This window comes from Schistocerca nitens, chromosome 6 (genome assembly GCF_023898315.1).
Source record: "Schistocerca nitens isolate TAMUIC-IGC-003100 chromosome 6, iqSchNite1.1, whole genome shotgun sequence".
Lineage (NCBI taxonomy): Eukaryota > Metazoa > Arthropoda > Insecta > Orthoptera > Acrididae > Schistocerca > Schistocerca nitens.
In genome coordinates this window covers 609,838,276-609,851,171 of record NC_064619.1, presented here as the reverse complement: position 1 = coordinate 609,851,171, position 12,896 = coordinate 609,838,276, and the positions used below count along the sequence as shown (strand labels likewise).

Genomic DNA, 12,896 nt, shown 5'->3' with positions numbered 1-12,896 from the left:
TTAATTTACCTGCAAAATTTCTTTTTTATCTGAAATATACAGTGAACTTACAATAGTAATTGATGATTTTGTTTTGTCATCAACCTTCCTTCATTATGTTTTTTTAATTAATTTTTGTTCTGTCTCCTTTATGTGACCAGATTATCGAAGCAACAGCGGTGCAGAATCACTCAAAAATTGTTGAATCATCTTCAAAATTAAAACTGGTAGAACCAGAAGCTGCTGTAATGGATACTTCATGTTTTACTGAACATTTACATGCAAAAAGGTTTGTGCATCATATTCAGTTGAGAATTAATTTCATTGTGTCATTCAATATAATGTAGTACTGAGTACTAGACACACCTGGTGTAACTGTAGCAATTGCACTAATAGTGAAACTGAAAAGTAGATATTGAATATGAAGTTTCAGTTACAAGAGCTCCGAACGAGCAGAATAAAATATAGGTCATGAACAGAGAAAAAGGGTTAGTCTCCCAAAAACTGCTGAGACACAGTGAATTAAGAGAAATTTAATACAAAGAGCCAAGTAAAGAAAAGTAAGGACCATAGATAATAGGGGAGAAACAGAGGAAAACAAGAAAAATATAAGATGAAGAGTGTGAAGGTAAGAATTGTTTGAGAAGAGGTATCACGGTAGTAACAAAATGAGGGATTGTTACGGTACATTAGGAATTGGTTTTAAAATTAATAATAGTTGTGGAACATAATGTAAATAAGTTGGTGGTCAGATAAATTTTTTTGTGGAGCACTAGTTACCATCTACAAAGTTAAAGGATATGGATCAGTTAAGATGGCTGTTTTAACTATCCCTTTGCACCTTGATGTTGTGTTACAGATGTTGGGCATTTAGAAAATATATGTTGCTAGTCAATAATTCATCAGTTCGTCTTGGTAGCTGAGTGGTCAGCATGACTGAATGCCATACTAAGAGGCCCAGGTTCGATTCCCGGCTCGGTCAGAGATTTTTTCCGCTCAGGGTCTGGATGTTGTGTGGTCTCCATCATTGTCATGTTATTCCCATTGACACGCAAGTCACTGCAGTAGCATCAACTCAGGCAATCGGTGTACCCGACGAGAGGCCCTAGCCTCATGACATTTCATTTCAATAACTCATCACAGTATATTTGTAGTATACTGATTTTTAGAGATCCGTGCAGATATGAAAAATGCTATCCACCAGTCCCTTATGCACATCTGCAATTCTTTTACCTGTATCTGCGGATATTAAAATTTTGTGAACTATTTGAACTCGTTCAGTAAACCAGTGTTGTGATGTTAGGCTTGCGCCTGGCCTTAAATTTCATTTGCTGAAGTGGGTCCTTATAATTTACATTCTGTAGACTAAGAATGTAGAGTCCATTCATGAGCACACTTTATTACAACATAATCTGTCATATTCGTGATATGTTCCATAAGTTACAACTTTCTGTCATTACTACTGAAACTGGTGTTCCAAAATTTAGTACATAATATTTCTTCAATATAGGGAAGTGAAAAGAAGTGGTGTTACAACTTCCTGACATGTTTCGTACTATTAAACATTAGCCATTCAGCTTGTTTATCAAATGTAAGTTAAATCACCATATGTTACAGAATGTCAATTTGTTACACTTCTCAATGTAATAAGCGTTGCTTTATGTACTTGTAAATATTTTGAAAATAATAGAGGGGAAATATTCCACATGGAAAAAATATATCTAAAACCAAAGGTGCTGTAACTTACCAAACGAAAGCATTGATATGTTGATAGGAGACAATAAAAAACTCACAAACACACACACAAATTTCAAGCTTTCGCAACCCAACGTTGCTTCATCAGGAAAGAGGGAAGGAGAGGGAAAGACGAAAGGATGTGGGTTTTAAGGGGGAGGGTAAGGAGTCATTCCAATCCCAGTAGTGGAAAGACTTACCTTAGGGGGAAAAAAGGACAGGTGTGTGAGTGTATACCTGTCCTTATTCACCTGATATGAGTCCGTGTGACTTTTTTCTTTTCGTGAAATTGAAAAATGTCTTAAAAGGTTGTCATTTTGGGCTCTGGAGAACAGTCAAAGGAATGTGACTGACATTTTAAAGGCCCTACCAGATGAAGCTTTTCAGCACTGCTACCAAAATTGGGAACAAAATCTGCGCTAGTGTATGGCTTGTGAAGGGAACTACGTTGAAGGGGACAATATTTTTGTATAAAAAAAAAATAGAATCTTTGATAAATAAAAAATCAGTCTCAGTACTTTTCTCACACACTTCGCAGATGGAGCAAAGACAAATCAGGAATCATTCTACTATCTTTGACAAAAGGCAAATTATTTATGACCTGGTGCCTGGCTACAAGCATATCAGACACGGAGAAGCAGGTCATTTGTTTATATGCTACTATTGTACAGGATTTCCCGTTGGCGTAAGAAAGGCGGTATGTGGACATTTCAGTTAAATAACAAAAATGTGAAAAACTGACTGGATATTTATTCCATTAAATCTAGCATAAGGTATTCAGGCATAAAGCTACGGCTAGTGAGAGGCCATTGACAACTAGACTGATGGGGCATGGTGGCCAAATAGGGAGAAGCAGGGAGATATGTGTGATTCGGTTGGAAGCTGGCTAGCAAGAGAGCACCCCAGTGGTGCTGGCACATTCTTGCTAGTCCGCCCTGCATCCACGATGTGATCCTTCGCAGCCCTCTGTTTTTCTGCTGGAGGACACTTTGCAATGCGTGATTAGTCAGCAACACAGGTGAAGCGTTACCTCATCAACAGTATTCGATGTGAGAGAATTATTCACGCGGACTGAGCATGTGTAGATGGTGATATCCGGTGACATCCCATACCCACTAGCCCAGGTCAAGCCACAACCTCACTACACTGTAACACAGTTCTGTTGCATCGGAATTAAAAAGTGGAAAAAAAACTTTAATAAACTTTTCCCCCCTGAGTCTAGCAATCCACCCTGCATGCTGTCATGGGTATCTATGGAAGGTTTCGAACATCCGTGCCTCATCTCAGAATGTGAACGATGGAGTGATGTCCATTCTGTTAAATTGTGTGGGCAACAATCTGTTGCAGACCTGGTACAGGCACAGGTCCATCACACATTATTGATCATAGGGCTCCACAGCAGATGATCCCCTTCATGTTTCCACGTTGACCCCACGACATCATCAGTTGCAATTGTAGTGGACATGGGCTCACAGAGATTGGACCATGAACTGATGGAAAAGTGTCACCTAGTTTGATGAATAACATCCCTTGACACAGCAGGTCAATGGCCAGTTCCAGATACACCACCATTCTGGCAAATGGCTGCTCAAAACATGCACTATGCTATGTATGCAGGCCGATGGGGGCAGTATTGTACTATGGGGAACATTCACCAAGGCTTCCATGGGACCTGCAATGTAATTGAAGGCTCCATGACACCTGTGGATTATATGACATTAATTGTGGGATCACCTGTATCACTTCATGCTTGAGTCTTCCCTGACAGCAATGGCATCTTCCAGCAGGATACCTCTAGCTGTCACAAGGTCCAAATAATGCCACAGTAGTTTGAGGAACATGATAATGAAATCGTGTTGATGTCGTCACCATCAAATTCATGTGGTCTGAACCTGATGAGACACATTTGGGATGCTGTTGGGTGCCAGACCTGCACCCACAAACCACCAGCCTGTAATTTACAGGAATGTATGGCCTGTGCATGGATGTCTAGTGCCACATACCTCTCGGAAGCTACCAAGAACTTCTAAAATCCATGGCATGGAGAATCACAGCTGTGTTGAATTCCATAGGTGGACCAACATGTTATCAAGGAGATGCTCATTATGGTTGGTCTCTTTATATGGTGATAGACTTATAACATTAACCAACTTGAAAGGTCAATTTAAGTTTAGTATACCTATTAATCATACACAGTTTTAAAAATGTGACATTTGCAGTTGATAAAAATTAATAGATTATGTCCACCAGCTGCAGGAATATAATTAAAATATATCATAATTTTCTTTATTTCCATATCATTTATTTTGATATCAAAGTTAAATTGATGGTGTTTACTCTTTACAGAGTTGTATAATAGCTTACCCTTTACCAAAATAATTGACATATATCCGTAACGTACTAAGATGATAAAGGAAAGAATAATATTCCCATGCTGTCAAACTGTTACTCAAGTGCTTTAGTTCACATAATATCCAGTCTGTCTGTGGCACTGATGGACTCATATCTTTCACACTACTCGTGTGAGGCGAAGTTGTGTGTAGAAGCTGTTTTTGCACAGGTAAAGATCAGCTGGATTGGACCATGTGTCACTCGGCAGTGATTCTGCATGATTATCATCACTTACACTCACAGATACAATCATAAGCAAACTTCTAGCAGAATTCTAAGTGTCTCATGTCAGGCAAAGCAGCAAAGGTGTTCCCCAGTAGGAGGTTATCTCCAAGTGTCATCTCTCCCCTCATATTTTGCAAAATTTGTATTGCATGTGTTTTTACATGTGATCTGCCAGTCCTGGGCTTTTTATCTCACCAACCAAATTATTTCTTAGCAATTTGCGCTATTCTTGAGTAATATCCTCTTTTTTTTCCATGCTAAAAACCCATGTTGTACCTGAATGATTTGACAACATTTGTGGAAACTTATATTTTTAACATACTTTGATAGTTCTATTCATCCAGAGTTTGTTGTCCATGTTTTTATGATTGTTCCATTCATAATACTATCCATACAGTTACGTACCATACATATTCCAGGTCATGACCAGTAGTATCTGTATAATAAATGGAAGCTCAATCTGTTACATAACACCTTCTCTAAAATGACACTTATTGGTACTGCTAAAAATACCAGCATTGTTAATAAACATGGTTGATATAAAGGAAGATTTCATTCATTTCATTGCCGAAGAAACTGGAGATCAGAGAGTTGGTACCACTAGCTCACACTTCAAATTTCGATGTTATGCCAGCTGCAGCAGTCAAACGGGAAGATTGGAGAACTGGCTGGCTGTCATGGTGGGGGATGGTGGGATCGGCGGGGGTTGACAGATGGAAGTTTTAGAAGCCATGATGCACTGGTCAACTACACAACATGCATTTGCTGTAAGTGGGCATTCCAGAAACTGAGATGACTTCATTTTTAGGTAAACACACTTTTCACCAAGCTTTTAATTTATCCCCATATGCACACTTGCTATCTTCCAGTGCGATTAACCTTTGGGTAAGGAACTTTGAGAACAAAGGTAGAATCACAAAGAAAAGAGGTTGCAGAGTACAAACAAGCTGAACTCAACAGAATATTGATCATGTGTGTAAGACGCTTTATAAATATGACTATGAAAATCAGCTAGTCAGAACAATGCAGAACTTGGTCCCAGCAGTCGATCTGTGAGAAGGATATTGAAGAGTGATCACTATCGTGCTTACAAGTTGCAGATTATCCAAGCCTTCCAATCGTAAAATTACAATAACTGTATATACATTTGCCAAGCAATGTGAAATATTATCGGAGGAAATGCAGAGTGAGTTTACAACTTACAGATGAGTGATGAAACCCACTTTCATCTTAGTGGTTTTGTCAATAAGCAGAACTTTTGATACTGATCAGATGAAATCTTACATTGTCTCCATGAAACCCCCATCCACACACAAAAAGTAACAGTTTGGTGCACAATATCTTCTCGGACAATAATTGGACCTCATTTTTTTGTAGATAAACACAGTGACGGTAAACTGTAAACATTGTGCTGTGTGTTGGTAACATGTTCTTTGCCTGAACTCAATGCATATGATCCAGATGAAAAAGCACTCTTCCAGCAGGGTGGTGCAACGGACAATATTACTGCTGTGTCAATGGACTTGCATAGTGTTTCATTTCCTGGTCATCTCATCAACAGCAATAGTGATACTTTGTGGCTTCCCCATTTACCAGGTTTATCTGTACCAGACTTTTTCCTTTGGGTTTAGAAGGAGAGAATTCACTAAGAAATATATAGACATTCTGTTGGAGATACTAGGTAATGTCGTGAATGAATTCATCCCCAACTCCAACAATGTGTGCGAAACCAGGGCTGCCATCTGAGTGACACCAGATTCAAAAAATGATAACTTTCAAGGTAAACTATTAATTTCCTCTTGTGTACACTAGAGTCATGCCAAAAAATAAATAAAACTTGTTAAACTCTACAGTTTGTGCAACTTTTTTTAAACTTCCTATTTGACTGCATCGCACTGTAGTAGAATTTGTGCAATCTGTTTCAGTTCAATTTTAGCAGTGGATATTATATTTTGAGTCATTTTTCATCTGCTCATTCTTTTTAGGTCACCAAAGAAACTGCATACCCACATGGAGATTGTCGAGGAAAATGAAAACACTGATTTCAGAGCAAAGATGGACAGTACTCATCAGTTGCAGCAGTTGCCCCAGATTTCTGAAGGCATGTATGAAATTCTTCTCTTTACTTCCATGCACTACGCGATTCACTCTTACACATGCATTTTCTGAGCTCATGTGAAATGTAGAACATAAACTGAGTGTGTCACTGGTTTCCAGAAAATTAACATATTCTATTGAATAATGATAAAAAAAGAAGAAGATAGGTGGTACTGGGTTTTGGTTAGATAAGAAGTCTTGTGGAGAGGAAGGCTACGCATGGCTACATTTTTATTTGCTTCGGTACAGAACTTATCAGCGATTCTGTTTATTATTGATTCTATGGTGCTTCTCTCTCTTACTTTTTCATTTGTTTGTACTGTTAGTTTTTTTGAGGGGTAGGGGACGGGAAGATGAGAGCATTAGAATAAAAGCTGCTATGTGGTAAAACTGTTACAATGTGGACACATGTCTAATGCATGGATTGGTCTTCTAAGCCAGCAGTAATTTGTGTGAAACTGTAGGAGAAAAGCGTATACTCATAAACAAGAGATGGCAAATTGATAATTGAATGCGTGGTGCATTTTGCAAGAAACAAGACTCATTATAATGATTATCATGAAGGTAATGCCTCAAGATTGCCCAACCAACTAACATAATTTCAAGCACAGTAATTTCAGCTATTGACAAAAATATTTAAAAAATTACACAGTTACATTTAATGCATATTTTATACTAATAGCATTTATGGACTTCAAGATCACATAAATCGCATCATACCTATAGGCTGTGATATGTGTTTTGCAACCTCAGAAGGTTAACCGTGCACAATTGGATTTTGTCCGTGTAGCGAATAAATTATCCCTCTGTATAATTAAAGTAACTGAAATAAACAGTAGAGTCACCAGGATAGCTGTGACAGCAGACCTCTATCCAAAATCAGTTAACTTCTTATGATTGTAAAATTTAAACAAAAGAAAGAAAAAGAAAACAAATCTGTGAAGTGGATTCTGAAGTGAAATAATCAAATGGGAAAATAAAATAGAGTGCACATATTTTGAGGGGAGGGAGAGGGGGGGGGGTCTGCAGAGGTACCTGTGTTGTGTTTTAACAGAGGGAGACCCCTCTTTCCACAATCTTTTGATCTTCGTTGATCCATTATTGCATCAAGAAAGACAAACTTTTAAATTCAAATGAGAATCTTCACCTGCCGCAAGACAACCACTTAGTCAGATTCCAGGAAAGCATGCAGAAGTTTTATTTTGACAGGAAATACCCAACAGACACATTCTTTCCCATAACTGTGATACAATCTTGTACCACCACCGGTACAATAAAAATCATCACAGTGCTTTTAAATTTTGCAATTTGAAAACAGTTATAACAATGTGCATGGACAATGTTGTTGTGGCACACAGTGAAAGATCTGACTGTTGCAAATGTCATTGTTGCACCAATACTTTTCAGATCTATATTGCAGGAAAGCATCGTTTGAATTACCATGAAATAAAATTCTGTGCCTAATCCAAAAAGATAGTTTGTTAAACAGTGAAAACACTCATTTGCAAACAGAGGGTTGACAAAAAGGAAATAAAGTGAAATAACATTACAGAGCTTTGCGGAGTAGTGTAATTCAGAACGATGCTTTTCTTCTTAATGATATAATTTCCACACACTTTCCACCAGATTACAGAAAATCCTGTAATGACAATTGTGCGAGGTGATTAAACACTGTAGTAACAATTTCATCCAGCCAGTCATTCAATCCCTCTTATTACCAAAATAGCATCATTCTAATAGTTCATTATATATGAAAATTAAAAAAAAAAATGCAACTGCAGACTACATATTCAACATCAGACCAAAGAGAGACTATTTTTCAGTCATCATTCAGTGTTACTTACCTCAGTGCTCTATATTTCGCCTAATCGTAGAGTAGTATTTATTTCACTTTCAAGTTTATGGTTTTTATAGCTTGTTTTCAAGATTTGATCATTTGGCCAACTACTTAAGTCACCTTCTTGTAATTTAGGTAATTTACGATAGCAACTTTAAATGTGTTCATAAACTATATATAACATTCCAAGAACTTGTGGTATTTATGAATGCTTAAGCAGGAAATTCTGCAGAAAGTGTATTAGGTGTAAGAACTTTTATTTCTGTCCATGTCCTTTAATTGATGAAACAGTCAAACATTTGAGCTTCTTTGTATTAACAAGCCACTGTCTAAAAAGTTTGAGTGTATGTAAACTGTTAATAGCTTATAAGCAGAAATAGATGTTGTACATAGGAATTCTTCACCGAGTACATACTTGTATATTTTTCCAGGTGCTAAACTGGGAAATTCTCTGACTGAGTCATTGCAGGAGTTACCAGTTCCTGAAGTTGATTGGTTGCATTACATAAGACAAACAGAAAAATTTCGCAGCACTGCTGAGAGTGCCAGAGGTCTGTAACTCTACTTTGATGAACCAAAATACAAGTTCATACAAACTCCTTATTGTATTCTTAAAGGACAAAATTTGGTGCTTGTTGTTATAATTGTTAGTTTTTTCACAGGATATTCTATTCATTGTTACATTCAGGTGTTTTAAGTGTGGTAAAAGATGGTCATCGATGCCTGTTATTAAAAAAAGGAACACTGTGATGTAGAGAAGACATTAGGATAGTCTCCATTAATCAAAACTTCTCCATAGGATTCCTTCCCAATTAATATTAATAATAATAATCGATAAATATTATAAAAGTGTGTGTGTGTGTGTGTGTGTGTGTGTGTGTGTGTGTGTGTGTGTGTGTGTGTGTGTGTGTGTGTGTGTGTGTGTGTGTGTGTGTGTGTTACTATTGGACACATTTTAACCAAACTTGGGACATGTATACCTTAATGTCAGGTGGCAATGACTGAATGGGGTAAGAACCACATAAAAGTTCTGCATGAGGCATGGCATTTACTACTAATTGTATTCATGAGACTCTTTGCAGGCCGTGTGCACATATACCACAGAATGTAAGTGCAAAACTATATCATTGTACAACATGTAGTTCGAAAGATATGATATCATAAACAATGAGATGCATGAAAAACTGCTACATCGTGCATGACACTTTAATTTATACTTCTTTGCTACTAATTCTGTTCGCAATAAATTTCACAGACAGTGTCCACATATGCCGCTGTATGTACCTACAATATTGTATCATTGTATGACACATAGTTCAGGAGATATGACATGATAAAAATTAAGTGCAAGGCCAGACACTGTGTGGTAAGAGCATGGACGGACAGCTATAAATAAATACCTGGGCAGTGCTGAGTTTCTCTGCTAGTGATAGATTTGTCAAATACTTCTGTCTGTATGCTTAAAATTTTATAATTAGTCTAGTCTACACTTGTGTGTCTGTCGTGTTGCAAGTTGTCAAGTATTATCATTGTAGCTATTATTATTATTATTATTATTATTATTATTATTATTATTATTATTTATTACTGGCATTTCTCTCCTATCTACATCCACAATAGTCAAAAAGTGCTTCTGTGTCTACTGTACTTTAGTCCTGATTCTTACAGTATTTGTTCGGGAACTGTTATTGACATGCAAGTGTCTGGGTAATTATTTTAGTGGTCTGTTATTATGTAGTTTGTAGTATCTTGTGTGTTAATATTGATACACCACAAAGACATTATCAAAAACAGTGCATTTTGTAATGTTTTCTCAATTGTTATCCGTACTTGTAAGGTAATTGCTGAGTATGTGTATGTATTGGGGCCAAAATGCATGTTTATGTTGCAGGAATAAACACAAAAATTGTGGCCTTGCAACATCATCCCTTCACAATACATGATTGTATTGCACAGATGATCAAATTGGTAGCCATGACATCCCTGTCTTCTCCTCAGGCAGGACATTTGATAAGCCAAGTAAGTTTGCTGCAGTCTGCAACATTAAGCTGTTCTTTTATATTTCCTTGCTTATTTTTACTAATGTCTGCGGCCCATGTATAAACTGTATATAATGGTTACCAGCAGTACTTTTACAGTCATCCAACAGTCTTTATTCATTTAGATATGAAAGGTATAGTAAATGGTTCATCTGATCATAATAAACAAACATTGTTAGTACAAGAATCCTAGCAGATAGGCTCACATTACTGTGTTCCTCAGAGTAATGTGAAGACTGATTCACTGTCTAGAGCAGGTACTGGGCTGTAAGGTGTTAAAGAACTTGGAAAGCAGAGTGTTAGAGCATAGTCGTGCTGGTGATATGTGTCACGACTTGTATCTGAATTCTTCTGATAATAGGCTACTTGTGCTTTTAATTGCCAGAAGCATCCACTCCATCCAAAGCAGAGTCCATTCTCTTTCTGTGACAGACAAACTGAACAGCAGAGTAAATATAGTTGGAAATGGAAAAGGATAAGAATCATTGTAAATATAATGGACCACCTTCTTACATCAATACAAGAAAATTAAAAGGCAAATTGAGATATCAGCAGATATATTAAGCTTATCAGAAGTATGTAAATTATGTGTTGAATCATTCTTTGAATGCCGTATCATATTAGTGGGACAGCAAAAACAAGTGTTTGTAGTTAACAAACCAGCCAGCAGAAAGGAGCTTAAGATTATCAAGTTGTGAAGAGAGTACAAATAAGAGAATTTGAATTTAACTGGTTAGTCTTTATCTGAGAAGGCTTTAATATCCAACTTAGGAGTGTTTTCTTCACCAAAGTTCTCAATGACAATTGATTCATTGTGGAACAGCAATTTGCAGTTTGCTTTCAGATCCAACAACCTGCAGTGATTCAGCTGCAAGAGCAGTAACGAGTGGTTCGTAGGGGCAGGACAAAAAATTCTCAGCTCGATTTTGATATACTGGTATGTGTTGCACAAAAGAGTCCAAATGAAGTTGGGGCTTAATTTGTGTAACAGTATTGTCTGTTTGGAGTTAGTAGCCGTATTGTGTGTAATTGAAGTGGTTGGTTGGAATGCTGTGCCATCATATAATTTTATTTATTTATTCAACCTGATCTGATTAGGTTCCATGAGACCCTCTCTTACATCGGGGCAGGGTTTCACCACACATACAGTACCTTTTTGCATCATAATTTTTTAAGAAATAACATTTTTAATGTGACAAATAGTAAAATGGCATGAGTGTCTGAAGTGGCAATGTCAGTAAATAACACTGGCTAATTCTCTGGTTTTGATAGTTCATTGCCAGCAGATATTTATCGAAAATGTTGGAGGTGTAAAAGAAGTCAGCTCCATCATTCTCAACAGTTGATAATTTAGTAGCTCAGTTTTAATATGTACATTCTTCTTTTGTTGATGATGCATATGAAAGACCTCCTCAGCACAAGATGGATGCTAAAGTTTTGGAATGCTCACATGGAAAATCCACAATGTTTGAACCATGAAAAAAACTCATTTTGTGTGCTGATTTGTTGCTGTAATCAGTACATGGGTGTACTATTTCATGGCAGAAATGAAACATTAATCAAAGCAGTGGGTGGATCAAGGTTATAATGGTACTAACTGGTTGTAGCCTCTTCTTCTTGGTAGCACCACAAGTTTGTCACCTTGAAACTGAAAACTTTTTGGATGTTGAACAGTATTAAACAATAACATATTCAACAGAACTATTCCTAGTCTCACGTGTCCAGTTATTTATTCAATTTAAGTTGACTTTCTGAATGATGGCCAACACCAAAAAATGCAATTCTTGTTTGTACCGATAAAAGAAGTTCACAAAGATATTTAATGACACGTGGGTGTTCATTGAAACAGTTCAGGTGGCAGCGTGACTTTCTGCACTTCACTACTTAATGAGATCAGAGTGGCCACAAATTCTCAGAGATATATTAGCTTGCTGATTGTCAACCATGAACTTTCGTACATTTTCAAATAATGCGAGCGGCACGTATTTTCATTGAGATGTTATCTGAGTTGTTACTCTCACAAAGGCATTAAACAGTTACAACACTAAGTACTACACAATGTCACTGCCTTGATTTCCAAACTCAGACTGAATTTTACCAAAGAAGTTCATAAAGATAGATGACTAGGGCCACATTTTGTTCAGTAATTGAGTGATGACGAGAGGTTAGTGCCACTGACTCCTAGTGCCAACTGAAGACTTTTGAGGAGGGGGGGGGGGTATTTATAGATAAGCAAAAGAATATTTCATGATTTCAGTAGGTACATATTAGCTAAATATTAATTTATAAAGCTGTAAAGTAAGAAGCTACTATTGCAGATGAGTTGTGTGTTCCAACAATAACTTGATTTACATGATATATGGTTAGTTAATGAAGGAAAAAGGATTTCAGAACTATTTAGTGTGTCTCCAGTGTGAATTACCTATGTACAATTACAGTACTATGAAAAGGAAAGATTTATCAATGAAACTAATAATTTTTTAAAAAATATAAGTAATTGAACAGATAAAGAAATCTACACACCAAGTGGCGAGAGGAGAACACACAAATAAAAGGTATTACAGTTTGCTAGCTTTTGGAGCCAGTGTCTCCTT

The 12,896-nt window shown here is 36.9% G+C and overlaps 1 protein-coding gene across 2 annotated transcripts in view; it reads left to right on the top strand.

Annotated features, from left to right (window-relative positions):
• Positions 1–12,896, top strand: part of LOC126262936 (uncharacterized) — a 137,063-nt gene that overhangs the window by 35,276 nt on the left and 88,891 nt on the right. For both annotated transcript variants that reach the window (XM_049959871.1, XM_049959872.1), the window contains exons 6-9: positions 141–268; positions 6,315–6,430; positions 8,695–8,814; positions 10,155–10,282. In XM_049959871.1, coding sequence (XP_049815828.1) covers positions 141–268; positions 6,315–6,430; positions 8,695–8,814; positions 10,155–10,282 — 492 coding nt within the window. The remainder of the gene's footprint in view (positions 1–140; positions 269–6,314; positions 6,431–8,694; positions 8,815–10,154; positions 10,283–12,896) is intronic.